An 18,127-nucleotide genomic window follows, 5' to 3' on the forward strand; every position below is an offset into this window, starting at 1 on the left:
ATTTGTCATCACTTCTGTAAAGAGTTTTTGAATGTTGATTTTTTACTTATTTAGGTTGTAAGTAACTTCTTCTGATCTTTTTTTCTTGTTTTTGTCTGTCAAAAGAGGAGGGCATTTCTCTAGAAAATACGGAGAAATTTGCAATTTCAAAACATAATGATGAGCTTTATGTACTTCAATTTCACACTATGACCAAATAATGATAACAAAATGCTGCCAACTGAAACAGTCATCTAGGGCTATATATATATAAACAATCAGGAATTATTAACAGGTAGAGTTCATCTCTGAATAAAGGAGTGAAATTAAATTATTTCCATGAAGTGAGGGAAAAAAATCAAGTAGCATTGTCTGAATTGCCTAGTGGTCTGCCCTAGGAATGTATCAGGTATTTGCCGTTCCACAGACAGTTTTTAAAGCCAGAGTTCAATTTGCAACCATGCATTACAACCAGAGGCTATGTATTTAGTTTCAGTACGGTCCTAATCCTGCTAACATACACATACATAACAGAAAATAGAAGTAAACTTGTTGAATTTACTGCAACTCCTTCATGCTGAAAATTGAGATGGGCTTGTTGGCAGATTATGAGGGTTACTTATTTACCTGACAGCTATGCAGGTGAGATCAGCACAAGAAAGCTGCAGATGATGAAAAGCCATAATCCCAACTTCTAGATGTGCTCTGCAACGTTGCCCTGAAAACGTTTCTTCAAGCAACTTTCCAAATTGATTGGTTTGATTTGTTTGGTTTTAAACCTATCCAGATTGTCCCTACCAGCGCCTACAGGGAAAAGGAGCCTGTGTTCTGTGTGGTGTCCACAGCCTGGTGCTGGACTCCTTCATTTCTAGCATTAGTCAAATTGGCCACAAGGCCTCATTTTTCTGGGCATTTAGATGAAAGAGAAGATCCATGCCCAAGTACCAGATTAAGATGGTGTCATTAGAGCCTCCTTTATACTTTGACATAATTTACTGCCAAAAGAGAACTGTTGTTCCTGCAGCCTCATCCTCTGGCCATTCTTCTTAACATTGACACTTACATTTAGCCACCTCTCCAAGCAGAGGACAGACTTCTGTTTGATAACTGCGAGTCTTTATACAAAGGTAGTTTTCTTGTGATTAAATCAGTGGTGAACATGGCCGAGGCTTGTCATGATGGAATGCTTTAGCTGATGACGGAGGAGTATCTGACTTAAACCCTGAAATTCTTTCATCCACAAGTCCGTTTAGTGGAATACCTGACATATATGTGTATATGCAGCTGCATCACACCAAAGCCCAAGGTCCAGACAGGTGACACTATGGGGAGTTTGGTCCAGTTCCACAAGTTGGGGATGGGACCTCATGTGTTTTCCTACCCCGTTCATAAGTGTTTACTGAGAAAGTCAGCATCGGTCGCTTTCCCAGTAGCATTCTCTTGTTTTCTCTGTAGGTCCAGCTGCCCAGCGCCAGGTCCAGAATGGGCCATCCCCAGATGAGATGGAAGCACAGAGGAGGTAAGTTGGGTTCATCAATTATGGTAGATTTCTAGTTTGTAATTTGATGTGTGCACAGTCCTTGCTCACTAATAAGTACTGTTCTTCCTACTCATAACCTGGTTTATGTTGATTCTGAGTAGTTAGTAATTATTGGTAATAATTCTGTAATGACTTTTTAAAGGGTGAAGTGAACTGAAACCCTAGGTAAACTCTTTGCTCAAGGGCAAGTGTGAGGCATGTTCATGTTCAGAGTTAAAGACAAAACATGTTTACAAGCAATCTGTAGAGTGTGTGTTTCTCGCATATTAAGAAAGCTTAACCATTGCCTGTTCTGGATCACTTACTGGCCGTTGCTAGTCATGTTGCCCAGGAAGGATTTGCTGGTATATATACCCTGTCAGTAATAACTTAGGCTCACTTTGCCTATGGCTACTTCCTATGTCATATCCTATTCCTTTTATGAATGTTTTGCTCTAAACAGGATAATAAATGAAACTGTAAAATCATGCCCGTCACCTTTACATGCATTCCTTGACTTAGTGCCATATTACACATGGCCTTTTCTCTAGCTGCTTGCAGTGGTCTCCTTGATGCCAAAGGGGACGGTGGGCAGGATTGTCCTTCCTTATATGCCTTCTCCATAATCAAGCTGTGAGGGCAATGTTCCCATTTCGGCTTTGCTGATTCAGCCAAGACTCCTGGAGCAGCAGTATCTTCAGCTTCCCTTGCCAAGCAGAGGACATACTTGTCCCTTTCTGGACAAGGTCTTCTAGTCTGACATCTTGTAGTCTGGGATCTGGCTGCCTGGCATTGGCTGTGTCCAGCCCAGCAGCACTGCACAGCCAGGTTTGTGCCTCCCTGTAGGCACCTCTATACGCTGCATTTCTGCTCACCTACTCTATGAGAAACACCACAGCATGTTCTCCCCAGAAATGTGCAGCTAAAAGTTGGTGAGCCTCCCTTCATCGAGAGTATGTTGGAGTACAGGAACCAGCAGGACCTGTTGCTGATCACCATTTGGTGCGTGATTGTTTAAAAGCTGTGTTTGCATTTGCTTCTGTAAACAGAGGAGGGTCAGCAAGAGCGCAGTTAGCTCTCAGAGGACTTGGCCGGGTGCTTGGTTTGGATAATAAATACCTTTGCAAGGCAGTTACTGCAACCAGACCTGCAGGTGTAGCTCAGCATGGGGGATGTTGGCCTGAGGTGACAGAGGCTCAGGTCTCTTGGTGGGCTCTGCCTTCATTTGTAGGCACAACCTGTAAGCAGACAAGGTGCCCCCTTGCAGGTCCAGGGGGTGCCTTTGCCCCGTGAGTGGTGCAGCGGGGTGCACAGATGGACTGCTGCAGTACGTCGTCTGTGTTGATGCTCCAGGATGACCATTCTGACTGCCCCCTACACAAAACCATGTACAGCTCTTTAAAACGCTGTTGTAGGTGCTTACGCTTCTGTTGCAAGCAGCCCTACATACAATTCTCTCTTTCCTTCTCCAGAAATTGGAGGGAAAGCATAAGGAAATTAGTTCCCTGCTCCCAGATGGCCTGAAGTTAAACAGGGATTATTGAATGGCTATTAAAAGTGACTATTAAATGGCTCAGTGGGTGATGATGTGCCACGCAGGATCGGTAAGGGTTACTTTGATAGCTGAGCTATCAAAAAGGTGAGAGGAGAGCTCTTGCTCCACACCTGTGTGCTGCACAGCCTGACTGGAAGACATGGTCCCAAGCTTGATCAAGCCAGGGGGAATTGCTGAATGTGCAGACTGTATGAAACTCAGACCCCAATTTTAGGTGTCTGAGTCTGTATATTCAAAGTGTGACCAGCCTAAGATAGAAAAAAAAGAGTGATTTGATTTGTATGTTCTTTGGTCGGCTGTTTGCTTGGAGACAGTAAGAGCCCTTTGGGTAGATATTTTTCCACTGCTACAGGGAACATGTTTCTGGGAAAGCTTCTTTTGCTCCACTGGACTGCAATAATCTCTGCCAGTAGATGTACTTAGACATTATTGCATCTGCACGGGAGGACTTTCAGTTTTAATTATGCTAATGCATTCTTAAAGCATAGAGCAGACCTAATTTTAGGCCTAGCTTTTTTGAACATCTTAAGGAGCAGGCAAGGAAATCAAGTTATGGTAACTGCCCAGCAAATTTGTCTGTTTTAAAGTTTTTTAAGGACCTTTACACAAATGTGAAAAGAACATATTGCAAGTCAGAGGATGCAGTTTGTTCCTTCTTGTATTTTACTCCTGGAGTACTCCTTAAGCAGCCTTGTGCAAATCTTGGTCTTTATTTAGTTCCACTGGAACAAATTTGACTTCCTAAGAGTTTAAGAAGTTCTCCTTTTAGCATGTGTGGGAGGGTGTGCTTGGCTCATACAAGCTGCTGCTGCCCAGGGGCAGGCAAGGCTAGTATCAGCCCAGAAGACTTCAAACATCTGTGGCTGGACTCTTGTTCTGGGAAGCACCCAGCCCCGGTGTCTACACCAGAAGCTCCAGCAGCTTGAAGTCTTTCCCATCTTCCTTTCCAAGTCTGTCGTGCTGGAGTTTTCCACATCTGTCCTCCACATAAACTTAGAGTTTCCCCAAGGTTTAGAGAGGAAAATGTACATGTCAGGTCCTTCTTCAACATCAAATCTTTCTAATACGTGCCAAGATATTGTAGGGGACAGTATGCTTAGGGAATTTTTAGTACATCTCTTCACCACTGAAATTTTAGAAGTGCAACTGATGCTGCTGCATAGGTGTTCAGCACAAAACTATCCCATATGAGCCAAGCTGAACAACAGATTTCTCTTCGGTTTAGATTGTCGTAGCTGAAATGAAACCACTGGAATCAGCCAGCCAAGGCTGTTTCTCAAAACTGTTTCCCCTTTGCACATATAATAATTTTCTGAGATGCCTGTAAGGATTTTCCAGAAATTGCTTGTGTTCAGTGAAAAGCACGTCCTGAACATAATGCCTGGTTACAATTGATCTCCCCACAGTGAATAATTATAATTGTGAATTTTCCTGTTCCATCTATTGAATTAGAATTGAAACACAGGAAAATTGTTTTGCAAATTAAGACATTCTTTTACTTCCTACATAACATAACTTTATTTTTCTGGATTTTTTTTTGTATGTAAATAAGATAGAATTCTTTAAAATAGCAGACTCATTTGAAAGTACAAGTAAGCAAAAATGTAACAGGGAGATCTTTTTGAAATATTATGTAAAGAAACAACATAGAAGTGTTGCCTCTAGTTAATTAAGCTTGCCTTGCTGTGCAGAACAAGAAATAAACTTCTTGCAGAAAAAAAAAGAAATCTCTTTGTAATTAAGACTGGCCCAAAGATAGGTGGAACAAATTCAAGGCAACCTTGGTTTAGACATCGTGGAAGAAAATGGTAATAGACCTTATTGCGAAGTGCACCAATAAGGTAATTCAGAGTTGCGGTGTAGTATTGTTGAAATCCCCGGTTTATATCCACGTGTGTGGTAAAAATAAGTGGCTTTTTTAGCTGTCAATATTTTTAACTAGAGAATGGCCGGGAGGGCTCGTGGCAGGGGCAGCAGTGACAGCTATTTCTGCAGAAGTGTTAAAGCGTGCGAGAGAAGACCTCTGCTGATAGATACTGGCAACTGCACGTCCCTGGAAAGCAGAGCCTGGGAAAAGGCTCCTCGGTGCTAGGCAGTGCATTTCCCTGCCTGGGCAACCCGGGAGCTGGCAGCTCCTGAGGATGCAAAGAACAGCGGTGTAATTCTGTGATGAACACATGTGGAGGAAACACAGCGCTGCAGGTCCTCCCTGGCAGTGTGGCAGTGCTTTGCTCACCTGCAAAGCCCTGCAGTGCCAACAAGGGACCCATTGCAGGGTTGCCTGGCATGGATCAACCAGCCCCTGACCCCAGCATCTGTGGTGTCCTGCAAGTGCCAGGCCCTGTCCCGATTATGTGGCCCCAGCACCTGCAATGGCACCGCTGTGGCCAGAGCAAGTGAAGTCAAGACCATGTCCATCTCTCAGAAACAGTGTTTGTATGGAGGACTGGCTCACTCACCTGAGATGTACAGCTTGAGGGCCTCTCAGCGCATGAAGCTATTACAGAAAAAATACAAGGAATACATAATAACTGAGGTTTTTTAATTGCTGTTTCAGACAAGTGATGGAGCAGCAGCAACAGCGCCAGGAATCCCTGGAAAGAAGAACCTCTACCACAGGCATGTATCAAACACCTAGAAACAAAGCAGCTTTGGTCTCTCCCTGCATGTCTCCTTTAGTTGTAGTTGTTTTTTTTTGTGGTGCTATGCAGGAGCTAGACTGCTAAAAATTACAGAATCACAGAGTGGTGGAGGTTGGAAGGAACCTCTGGAGGCCATCTGGTCCAACCTCCTGCTCAAGAAGGGGCACCCAGAGCAGGTGACAATGTCCCGTCAATGTCCACACTTCTTTTGAATACCTCCAAGGAGGGAGACTCATGCACCTCTGGACAACCTGTGCCAGTGCTGGAACAGTGGCTTTAGTGATAATTTGATTTTACAGCATTTGCAGCTAGGGACTTAAATGCACTCGGGCATGGTGTGTTGTTTCACAGAGGCTCACGTCCGAGCCACACGGGTGGAGGTAGGCAGGTTTGGGGCTAGCCAAAACTGCTAAGCAGAGGGGGATTTTTGGCATACCAAGGTGCGGCTGGCCAAGGTGGCAGTGACTCCTCATTCCCAGGGGATGTGAGTGCAAAGGGGTGGACGTGCCGGCTGTACCAGGTCGGGGTCTCCCCTTTGACCTGTGGCACAAAGCCAGATACAGCACAGAGCAAAAGAGAGCCCTGGAGTCTCGTCGGTGGGGATTTTGTAGTCATGAAGTAAGGAGTCTTCTGTGTGCTTAATGGAAAATACATACATATTTAATGAGCTTATGAAAATCTTCTATAGCATATTAAGTTGCACAAGGCTGAGCAAAGAGCTGACAGGAATTGTGTATAACTAGGAAATATGGCTTTGCCTCCATGAAAGAAGGCAGTAAGCAGACCAAGATGGTCTGGTTTAGGCTTTTGTGGAAGTTTTTGTGGTTAATTTGGCCACATCAATTATGTTTTTTCCTCAGCTGTTACAAGTTCTCAGTTGTTTTTGACTCGAAATCAGCTCAGATGCACTCATACCTTAGCCAGTGACATAAGTCAACAGACTCTGGGCAGAGGTTACCGTGTGCTCTCCTGCATCAGGGAGCACAGCCACAAGGAGTGGGACGTGGCCCCTGGAGCATTCTGGCTGTCCCCTCCTGGGTACAGTGTGGCCACCGCTGTGTTCAGTGTGTCCCCTGCAGCTCCCTTGGTGCCAGGGTGACGCTGGAGACCCTGACGGATTCACATGGGGCTTGCCAGCACCAGAGCACACAGCCCATCCCGGGCCATGGGGTTCTGCTCTGCACGGCCCCCAGTTCTGCTGAGGGCTGGAAACCCCTGGGCTGTGTCTGTGCCATCTCCTCTTTGCTTCTGTTTGCATTTATTTTTTGTTTCCTGTTTCTCCATACTGCTTTGCCTTGGTTTTGTTCCTTGCTGCATACCCATCTTACTCTTTCTTTTTTTTTTTCATTTGTCTTTTCTGTTCTTTTAGTTTCCACCCCTCAGATAAGCCTGTGCTCTCCCCCCTCTCAGCACCAGCCTCCTGCTCCTGCCTCTGGTGCTTCCCCTTTGCCACCTCTTGCCAGAGCTGTCCCTTCCCCGCCTGCTGGCCCTGAGCTCACTCGTAAATCTTCTTTGCGATGCCCGGGGAGAGCCAGCCAGCCCCCACAGCTCCTGCACAGACACTCAGCCTCCGAGCTGTCGATGGCCCCGTGTTCCTCCCCTCCAGCCAGCCCAAGCCGCAGGCCCGTCATGCCAAGCATCAGGCGGACCTCGCTGTCTCCGCCACCTCCCCACCCTTCCCATCTTCCCTTCGCTTCTCGCCAGCCCCTCAGGCGCTCCTCTCTTTGCATCTCTCCTTGGACTTCTGCTGCCCCCGTCACAAATGCCCCCCCAGGGCAGAGGGGTGACGACCTGCAGCCCCGCGGTCCCACCATCCTGCCCGTGATTGCTGCCCCACGTGACAGGATCGGGGAACCCATGGGTAAAGCAGGCCAAGAAGGCTTGGCCGGCGTACCTCTGAATGGCCACTCCAAAGAGCAAATTGCTTCAGGCTCCCCTAGGACCCAGGTGAGAAGCGTGCCTGGGTCTTTCTTTCCGTGCCTAGGAGCTGTGCCCTCCTCCCAGCTGTCCATGATTGCCAGCCCCCCCGGCTCCTTCGGCCAGGCCCCGTCCCTGTCATCGCCTCCGTCACCTCATCCCCTGCAGCAGTGGTGCCAGCCCATGTCACACTGTCTTCCATTGCCTCCCCCTTATGCTGCTGGGTCTGAGGTGACTATGCCCGGGAGGACCCCTCCTTACATGACTTCATCAACCATTTCCCACTTGAGTAAGTACTGATTTTCAATGAGTTGTGACCTGTCAAAGGCTTAGCTTAGAGCTACCTAAAAAGCTGCATTCGTACTGCCCATGACCACTAGAACAAGACCTGAGAGACCCAAGACCACTCCTGCCGTTCACAATTTCTGAAACCAAGGTAGAAAACCATAGAAGGTACTCAGGACTGGTCTGAGGACCTTCTCAGGTAAAAACAGGACAAAAAGCAAGAATTACAGGGCCCTGTAGCTGGGTTGTTGCAATGCATATTCCCACTGTATTAGCCCAGGAGGTTTATATCATTTGGCAGAGTCAAACTGCATTTGGCAGCGAGCTTCGTTCAAAGCCTCTGTTCATTCAGCTCCAAACTTAGCGATGGGCTCTGAAGCTGGAGGCCAGATCTGTGGTACACTTGTTGTCTGTGTAGCAATGTTGGTAGGGGCTGGGATTTTTATTCTTTCACTTAAGTGGCATTTCTGACCAGTAAAAGATGCAACACTGATTTTGTTAGAGTTATGCAGAATCTTACGTGCTTATATAATTTATTTCCTTCTAGAAACTTTCTGGTGTAAACTGCATTAATAGTTGAGGTCTTGTCACTATAATTGTTCCAGCAAACCTTTTTCAATGCAAGCAGATCAAGAGCTTGGGTCTGCACTTTACATATGGTCTTGATTCCTAGTGCTCATCTAAAGCCTGCTGAGTGAGCAGCTACGAGTAATGCCTATTTGTAATTCAGATCATACTTTTTGTGACTTGGATCCATTCCTGTCTATAAGCACATATAATGCTTAAATTATGTGCCTAGAAAAGGACTAAAACTGAGACATTTCCTTCCACTTAGTGCTAAAAATATTACTACAGCCACTGGAGGCTCAGTCCTTCAGCTGATACAAGTCCTTGAAATCCATTTAGTTCAATAAAGTTATTTTAAACTTACATCAGTCCATTATTTTGACTCGGTTCAATTTTTGCCTCAGGCTGGCCTCTAATTAGGTGTGTGTAGTTTTGCAATTACAATTAACTGTACCCACAATGAATTACCAGCTATTATGTTTGTGAACCAAAGAGGGCTTGAAACGTTTAAAGTATTTCTAATAGCAGCTATGCTTCACTTCAAGAATGGAATCAAGAGCGTGAAATCATGCAGAAGTAACCACAGAAATAAGGTAGTATTATGAAGAACCCTAGATAAGAAGAAAACCAGGCTGCTAATGTTAATTTCCAAACGTTGCTTGGTCAAAACGCTCCAGTCTTTGAAAGTAACACTTACTGAACAATTGAACCTGTGATTATGTATCAAGATCAGCCTGTTCTGAGGGCATAATGTAGGGAAATACCCTCCTGGTGGTGTACGCATTCAGCTGACCCATTACAGGCAAAGCGCTGCAATGGGATTAAGCACCCCGATTGGTCCCTCCAAGCAGCTGCTGCTTGGAGGGCTTTCACAGAATCACAGAATTGTAGGGGTTGGACCTCAAGAGATCATCAGGTCCAACCACCCTGCCACAGCAGGTTACCTAAAGCAGGTGAGGTTCCCTAGAGCAGGTAAAGCCTAGAGCAGCTTGTTGTCCACGTGCAGAAAGCTATGAGAAGAGCACAAGAAAGGTTCCACTTTGTGCTTTGGTTTCAGTACAGTATAAAATACTAGCCCAGAGGGAGAAGGTTGGTTGGTGGTGATGGGGTCTTGCAGAACACCTGCAGCCGGTTGACCATTGCTGCATCACTGTTCGGGAGGACACAACCATAGCTGATGGACCATCGATGCCTCCACCATTCCCTATTCCTCTGGGTGTTTGGTGCTTCCTGGCATCACTCTTGATGTGCCACCGGGTCGCAGCCCAGGGACAGGGCTTGTGACTCTGCGTGTGGGCCAGAGGAGATGGCTCTTCACATGTAATTCATCTTTTCTGCATTTCAGGCCCAGCGCTGCCACCCGGCCATCCCAGCGGGGCTGCGGTGATCCCTGCTTCATCTGGGGGCCCTCCCCCTCCGCCACCCCCCCCAGTCCCTCCGCCACCCATGGGAGCTGCGCCCCCCCCCGCCGCCCCCACTGCCGGCTGGTGCCGGCCAAGGGGCTGGCGGTGAAGACGGGTCCGTGTCAGGGCTCGCGGCGGCTCTGGCTGGTGCCAAACTAAGGAGAGTTCAACGGGTAAGGAGGGGGCATGACAGCCCCCAGGTGCGCTCTTCTGCCAGGATTCTGCCAGGATTTCATTACAAGTCTGCCCTTGTTTTGTCTGCTGGTATTTTACAAGCATTACAAGTGGTTAAAGCCACTGTGCTCAAAAAGCCAGCGTAGAGTGTTGAGGCCTCGCATAAATAAGTGTCCACTTTGGTAAGGGTTACGTAACCTAATCATAATTATTAACAAACATAATTCACCCAAATGTATTGCCTCATCCAGATTGCTCCCGGACTTATTAAGGTCTGTGCGGGTCTCCTTTCTAACCCCGAACACATCCTGCCTCTGGTTTTGAGCTGTGATTGTGATCACTGCTGATAATAATTAGGAAAACTAATCATTATGGGTGTGGTTCTAAATTAAATTCTTCTCCTTAATTCCAATGTTTATTTCTGTCTTAAGCCAGAAGACGGCTCAGGAGGGTCCAGCCCCAGTGGGGTCTCCAAGAGCGATGCCAATCGAACAAGTAGCGGAGGAGGTGGCGGAGGACTAATGGAAGAAATGAATAAATTACTGGCAAAAAGGTTTGTACTTAGACTTCAAGTAAGCCCTAGCATGAGCTCCACAGCAAACTGAATGGGACAAGGTGCTCCTATTTTTGGTGAGCAATGGGTCACTTCACTGTCTCTTTGCAATTTGCCAGGTCCTGCACAGTTGCTCACCCACATCCTCTGGTATTTGATATGAAAGTGTAGGTGTTGCAGCAATGGTACCTGGCAGAGTTTAGCTGCTGTAGCAAAGCCTGCAGTGTGGTAACTTTCAAAGACAGTGGCAAATACATCCTCTGTGATTTTGCTGTTTACCAGATCTATTTTGAAGTTGCAGTTTTCAGAAATAATAATCCGTGAAAGGAACATAGACAAATTTTATGCAGCTCATTCAGGATGCTGGGCGCAAAGACATAAACAGGGTAACAGGTCAGCATCTTGGCAGGTAACTTGGTATTGATTCTTAGTGTGTTTTCAGACAGTCTAGCCAAGTTATTCTCTGCCAAGGTGACTCATGATATATCAAACTACCAGATATTTAAAAGCACTCTATTTCAATTATTTTTGCTTTCTCTTTTCCCTCTTCTTCCACCAGTAATGTTCTGTTAGACAGTAATTCACAAGTTGCTAGTGATAGATGTTTCGGTTTTAGCTTTAAAGACTTTTTTTTTTTTACATATGAACAGTGAAACAAAAGGATGACTAAGATAACAAAGGGTAGGTACAGTCTTATGGTGTGCAGAGGTGGAGATTTTAAATAACACTGTGTAGGATAAACACAGATCCTAGTGCAGAGGGTCTGATTCCAACTTTATTCCATGTTCTGCTCATTTCAGAATGAATTCTGAGCATGGACTGTGGATGTAATCTTTTAGAAAGCATTCAGTTAATACACAAAACTGCAAATACAGTTTCCAGCAATGTGAAATACCAAATACATAATTCTGTCTCTTTTCAGAATTAAAATAGTTTAATAGCTTTAAATACTTATTTTCTGGTTCAACTTCTGATCTATTTTGTACTGCTACATGTCAAAATGAACTGTACTTGAACTGGAAGATGTCTGTAAGCAAAGTAAAGTTCAGTGAAGAGGGTAACTGGGTGACAAGCTGTGTTCAGACACGAGATCTGAATGGACATTTCATATGGTTGGATGTAGAAATCCTGCAAATGTCTAGCTTAAAATGTACTTGAGCGTGGCTTTTGGCAGTCTTCAAGCATTCAGGATCAAATCCCCTTGCTGCCTTAACAAAAACCCTGCACTGTGGTGAGCACCGTGCTGCTCTGCTCTGCTCTGGGAATGACTGAGCTGCCCGTCCTTCCCAGGAGCTCCATCAGCAGAGCTGCATGCTCAACTTTGCTTCCCAAATCCAAGGAAGTCAATGGCCATGAACAAATGTTAGTCAGATGTTAGACACAGGCTGTTAAACTGATTTGGAGAGGAGTCATTTTGGCTGCAAAACCCTTTTTCTTTTCGATGACATGGAGAAGGGAGAGAACCTGCACCGTGTTCCAGGTGGCTTTTAGCAAGCTGGCAGCCTGGAGGAAAGGCAGGTGTTTTTGAAAGTGAGCATGTGCAGTATAAAATCTGCCGAGTGATGAGTGTGGGATCTCAGGGCCCTCTTCTGAGCAGAAAAACATGCTCAGAAGCAGAGAGTGTGCCTAATGCTGGGTAAGAAATGGAGAAAATATGTCTGCACGCTCAGGTGGTGTAAAATACTGCTCTCTGGATTTAGTGGCCCCCTAGGGAGCAGCTGCTTGATTGAGACCTGAAGTGCAAGTGTAATAATGTACTATCACCTAACAACCCACCATCGTTTCTAGCCCAGTTAAAAGTCTGTTGAAAGACATAAATCTGACACTGGTCCCAGCGGGGCTAGTATTTCCCTGCCTCAAGTTAATAACCATTATAACCTTTTTTTTTTTCCTCAGAAATGTCAACTAAATATTGTAGAAAGACTATAAAAATTATTTCTGATCTGATATCGTAAAATGATGAATGCAGTTGAGTATCTGAAAGTAATTCTTACAGAGCACTGTGTCCTACAAACACATAAATGTGCTTCACTCCTCCTTACTCCAAATTTACATTGTACAAGCACATGCATGCATATAATAAGAAGATAAAAACTCCTCTGTTTTACTCCAAATTTACATTACATCCTCCTCTGTGAATCCAGTGAGGGTTTTCTTTTGGCAAAGATAGAAAGATGTCTGTTTATTGAAACTCAGGAGCCTTTCTGAGAGCCATTTGGATATTTTTTTTTTTTCTTTGAGATGAATTTTGTCCAACTCAGAATAAAGATTAAATGAAAAACCTGTCATACTGGTGTGTTAAAAAAGGAGGCTGCTAAGGGTAGTGTTTGCAGGTGGGTAAGGATAAAGATCATCACAACCAAAAGTCAGGTGGAGACTGGAGCTGCAGTTCCCTTGTCTACAAAGAGAAGCAGTGCCTGGCACCCTTGAGTGTTGTTTAGACCCTAAGCACGGCTTGAAAATCAAGAATTTGTTTTTCATTTTCTTCAGTCAGTGTGGCTGGCACCCAAGAAGTTTCACCATGCTTTCTTCAAAGAAAAACAAACATGTTTGTTTACTCGCATGTCCAATTGCTCCATGGGTGGCTTGCAGCTCTTTGCCACGTGCTTCTTGTGGAGCTTTGCCTCACCTTGGGAAGAAGGACGACAGAGTGAGGTTTTCACGCAATTTCTGCAGGCACCACCAACGCTGCCGGTCCTGGGACTGCGGGGCTCAGGAGTTCTGCTGCCTTTGAACTGGGGCTGAGACAGCAACAATCTGCTACCACTCACCAAAGGCACCCAGGCTGGTGCACTCCTTTTTCCTGACTCCTGGTCTCCAGCCAAGGCTTTCCCATCCTGGAGGGGCCAGGAGTCATGGCTGAGCAGTGCCCTCTCTCCCCAGGGCTGAAGGGCTTTTCTGACCGTCTCACACATGAGAGCAGTGCCACAGCCCTTTCTCTGGGTGGGAACGGGGATGGGTGGATCATAGGACAACTGACAGAATGGTATTGGAGCTGCCTGAGAACATTTCACCCCAGCAATACTCACCTGAGCCGCCTGCTCCTCAGAACCCCCTGTGGGGGCTTGGGTTGTAACTCCTGTGTAGGACTGATGCTGCTGGGTCCTGAGCCCTACAGAGCAGTCATCCCTTTCTTACCCCATGTCATACCAGCTCTGCTTCCTTCCTCTGCCTCAACACATTTCTTACTCTGCACACCCTGCATTCCTCTATTAAACACGGCTTCAAAATATTGCCCCTCTCCGTGAGTCGTATCACTAAGGTTTGGATTCCTCACCTCCATCCAAAATCCTACGCAACCGAGTATATTCAGTCTTTGTCAAGTTCTGTAAGAGGAGCTAAGTAAATAATAACTCCCACCAAAGCTTGAATCAGCCTTCCCACATGGAGGCTGATGCCTGGTGCAGGAAATGTGCTTCCAGAGAGCTGACTGTGTGTCCTGTCTCGTATTCCTTTGCAAAGGAGGAAAGCAGCGTCGCAGTCAGACAAGCCAGCTGACAAAAAAGAAGAGGAAAGCCAAAATGTAAGTAAAAGATTCCTTGCAGTTGTGCTCTTGCAATATGTTGATGTTCTGCCTTGCAAAGTCCTGTTCTCGTTCCTGTGTGTGGCAGGGAACGCCAAGCAGTGCTGACCCAGCAATACACGATCAGTCAAAGTAAATGTGGCTGCTTCTACCTTTCCTGGGAAGAGCACCCTAGGAACAAGTTTCCTTCCTATTTGTGGGTGAGGTTTTGCCCAAACCAGGCCAATTGGTGCTTTCTCATGCTGTGCTCTGAGGATCTTAGGGTACAGTGGATTCTTGCCCCTTAAGAAGATGCAATGAGCCCTTCTGGCAAGTCACCTTGAGACCCGGTCCATTGTGGCTTCAGCTGAGCTGAAGTGGATCGTCAGCCATGTGGGGTAACTTTGCTTTGCCATCCTTAATGCAAAGCAAGAATCAGCTCACTGCAGACCCTGCATATAAAACATGTCTGGGAGGGAAGGAGAAACAATGTGTTAACTACTAGACCATACGAAAATTAAAATACATGTTCATAATACTTACACTATAGTGAGACTTTGGACAATTTCAGGGAATTCGGATTCATTCTGTTTTAAGCAGTCTGTCTGCATGCTGTCCATGAAAGCAACTGAGCAAGAGATTTGATTTGACACAATCTTTACACCAAACTCAGTGCTGCAATTTCTAGTTCAACATGCAGATTAAAGCCCTTCTTTTTACTTGCTGAACTACTGAAGCATGGGAGATGTCTCCAGTTTTGAAAGAGGCCAGAATTAATTTTGTGTCCTTTCCCATGGGTTGCTGCTCATAGAGCATCCTTGTTGCCAAACTGTACCCTTGTGAAGGTTGCAAGTTCATAAAGCATCTCGTGTGCCCCATCTCACCTGTACAGAGACATTCCCACCAGAGACAGGATAACAGCTGCTCAGCAGGAAAGTCGTTCAGAAATTGCAAATCTCACCCCAGTCTAAAGAGTTTGTAGCAAGAGCAGGGCTAAGCACTGTTTAAGGCGAAAAGCAGCTATTTTTTTGCATGTTCCTCCAGGAATGCTTCAAGCGTGGAATTTGCTTATTGAATCCTTGGTTCTGCAGTGCAACCATTACTCTTAATCCTGCCCTAAGGCTCGTTTCGAACCATACGCTCTGAGATGAAAGGCACCACTTAGCTTCTAACTGTTCAGCCTCTGCTGTCTTTCTGCTTCTTGCTCTCTCTCCTTGAAGCTCTGCAGGAGTCTGCACCCCCGTTCTAACTTTTTTGGTAGCACCTATTAAGAAGGATGTTTTAATGAGCATCTGTTTAATGTGTGTCTTGAGCATACTGTGTGGTGGGGTTATCTTCTGTCAAATTTGGTGCAATATTGTTTTTGCCATACACAATTAAATCTTCACCTGAGCGTGTTTTGAAGGCTACTAGATAAAATGGACACGTCAAAAATAAGGGTTAATGTTTTATGACCTGCCACTCATAAATCCCATGAAACAAAGTCCAAAACTGTGATGTAATATTTAATATTCTAGTTAGGAGAAAAAACTGATGTAGTTACTATATATTCTGTTAGTACCTGGGCTGCTCTCACTGATACCAGTGACTGTGCTGGTGTAAAAGGCTGGGATGTAACCCCGTGTTCCTTCAGGTGGCTCTGTTTCCATATTACAGAGAGTTTCTAAATTTGGGGAATGAATGTTTTATATTTAGACAACACCAGCTGGCACTCTTCAGTGGTAATTCAGCCTGGTTTGCTATACAGGGATGAGAATGATTCAGTGGAATCATGGCAAAGTGTCCATCTTAGCAAAAAAATAAGTAAAAAGGTATTTTCCCATGCTAAATAGCGAGTAACTTTAAAGTGTAAATGGACTTCAGCCCATACTTTGGAAGCAGTGCCTATCAGAGGTGCCAGAAGAAAACTTGTTTTCGTACCACCTGTATGTACTGTAGCTGGTCTCCAGAGTAGATGAAGACTCTCTGCTTCACCTCCAGAATTAAGTAATGCCCTGTTTTTCTCTTCCTAGGACGATGCTAGCATCTCTCCTTCACCCGGTACACGAGGTCCCGCCCAGCAGCAGCAAAATTCATCAGGTATTAAATCAAAATAGTGGCACTTTACTTGACTTCTTAATCCAGTCTTCTGCATCTCTCAGGACTCTTGGCTCCTTGTCCTCCTTCAGAGCGCAGCAGTGGTAGCTAATGGAAAATTTTCCCTAGTGACTATTGTTTCAAAAGCTGTGCTCACCAAGAAATGGTGATTTTATACACTTCTCAGCCTCAAACCTGACTAAAGGGCCAACCAAGTTACAGCGGTCCAGACGTACAATTGAGGATCTGCATTGTCAGAGTCATGCACCCCAATCCTCTGAGAGCAAATACTTACTCCGCTTTTGGTACTGTAGCTGTCCTGGTCTATTCTGTTGAGGTTTGGGTCTCAAGCTGTTTTCCTTCCTTCCTTCACCTAGTAGCTTGTTGCAGAAGGCCTGATCTCGAGAGTTACCTGGTGAAATTAAGGAGCCCCTAAATATGGTTTTCCTATGATGATTTGAAATGATTGTATCGCAGTAGATAAGCTGCAAGCCAGCCAGCTTTGCATCAGCAAATCATCCTTGCATCAGCCTTGGCTTTCATACATGCTAAAAGAAATCTCTCCCAAGGGAATGAGTATTTAACCATTCCAGCTTCCTTTTGGAACAAAGCCATTATTTGCTTGTTTGGCAAGGGAAGGGGAAGAAGCTAGCAGAAAGGTGAATGCATGTAAAAGAGGAACAAGATCTAGAGATTTCCTGGGAGTGTCCATAATTCTAAAGAGCTTTTCGGGACCTCACAGAGGAAACCCTTGTGTATAAAGCAGTGTGTCATGTGGGTCTCTGAAACAGCTCACTTTATTTTGGACTATTTGCAGAAGAGAAGGTTGGGGCAACAGGCGGCATTTTCAGGAAGGAGGGCTCTGTACTGCACTTTGGGGGAATGTTTTCCCAGATAGAAATGCAAACAGCATTAAATAAATTCTCTCTGGAGATTTCAATTAAGGGGGTCACACTTTTTTTCGGTACACCCACACCTTCTGCCAGCTATGCAGACAAGAAACATAAGCCTTTTTCACTTAAAATACAAGTAAGTATTATACTGAAGAAACTAAGCCTTGCAGCACTTAGCCTGTATTTCATGCTCTCAGGGATTGTGCTTTTCTTTGTACTGTTCCAATTCCATGCCTTTTTAGTATCATTTAAGTGTCTGGTCCCTAATTAAAGGGATGACTAAGCAGATCTTTGCCAATGCTTTCTCTGTAATGTAGACAACCACCCTCATTCAGCACTCTTGCTTTCCTGGATCTTTCTAAGTCGCTCACCCCACTGACTGTAAGCAGTGGTATAAAACAATCAATTTTGAGATTTTTTTATTGATAGAGAAAAAAAACAATAGACAGTAACATTTCAATTTCTGTTTTACAGACTCTGGGAAGAAGCCATGGGAAAGGAGCAATTCTGTTGAAAAGCCTGTATCTTCATTACTGTCTAGGTGAGCCGCACAGGTTGTCTTCATGGCTGGCTAGTAGTTGGGATGGTCACGCTGTCCCTGTGGCACCTGCACAACTCATGTCTCGTTTCATTCCATTGCTGTAGAAATCCATCAGTGGCGAAGAGCTGTGAAGCTAAGAGCCCCACACAATCCCACGTGTCTTCTAGGTACTGGCTAACAGCCCGGCTTCTTAACCGTCTTGGCTTGTCCTTTGGCAAATCCCATCATTCAGCACTGACGCTCATCTTCTGTTGTGTCTGTACTCATTCTGTTACGGTCTGCTCTGTCTGTCGCTGCACAAAGTGGAAACAGGGTGATGGTAGAGTGTGTTGTGTGAAAGGCTTGTTCCACAGAAACAGCCCCCTGCTCAGGTGGGCACAGGCATCACGGGAATGGATCACAGTGCTCTTCAGGCAGGGGTAGGCAGGCTGCAGTGCCCAATGGACGGGAGATTTGGGAGCACTGGTTTGTGGTAGGCTCAGGATGACCCTGCCAACAGGGGAAGTTTTCCTTGTTCAGCC

The 18,127-nt window shown here is 45.4% G+C and overlaps 1 protein-coding gene across 1 annotated transcript in view; it reads left to right on the top strand.

The window, feature by feature from the left end:
• Nucleotides 1–18,127, top strand: part of EVL (Enah/Vasp-like) — a 141,946-nt gene that overhangs the window by 119,997 nt on the left and 3,822 nt on the right. The window contains 9 exon segments of the mRNA XM_035328304.1: nt 1,435–1,498; nt 5,611–5,672; nt 9,810–9,922; nt 9,924–10,040; nt 10,473–10,594; nt 14,057–14,117; nt 16,109–16,175; nt 17,540–17,606; nt 17,711–17,773. Coding sequence (XP_035184195.1) covers nt 1,435–1,498; nt 5,611–5,672; nt 9,810–9,922; nt 9,924–10,040; nt 10,473–10,594; nt 14,057–14,117; nt 16,109–16,175; nt 17,540–17,606; nt 17,711–17,773 — 736 coding nt within the window.

Source organism: Oxyura jamaicensis, chromosome 5 (assembly GCF_011077185.1).
Source record: "Oxyura jamaicensis isolate SHBP4307 breed ruddy duck chromosome 5, BPBGC_Ojam_1.0, whole genome shotgun sequence".
NCBI classification, from domain to species: domain Eukaryota; kingdom Metazoa; phylum Chordata; class Aves; order Anseriformes; family Anatidae; genus Oxyura; species Oxyura jamaicensis.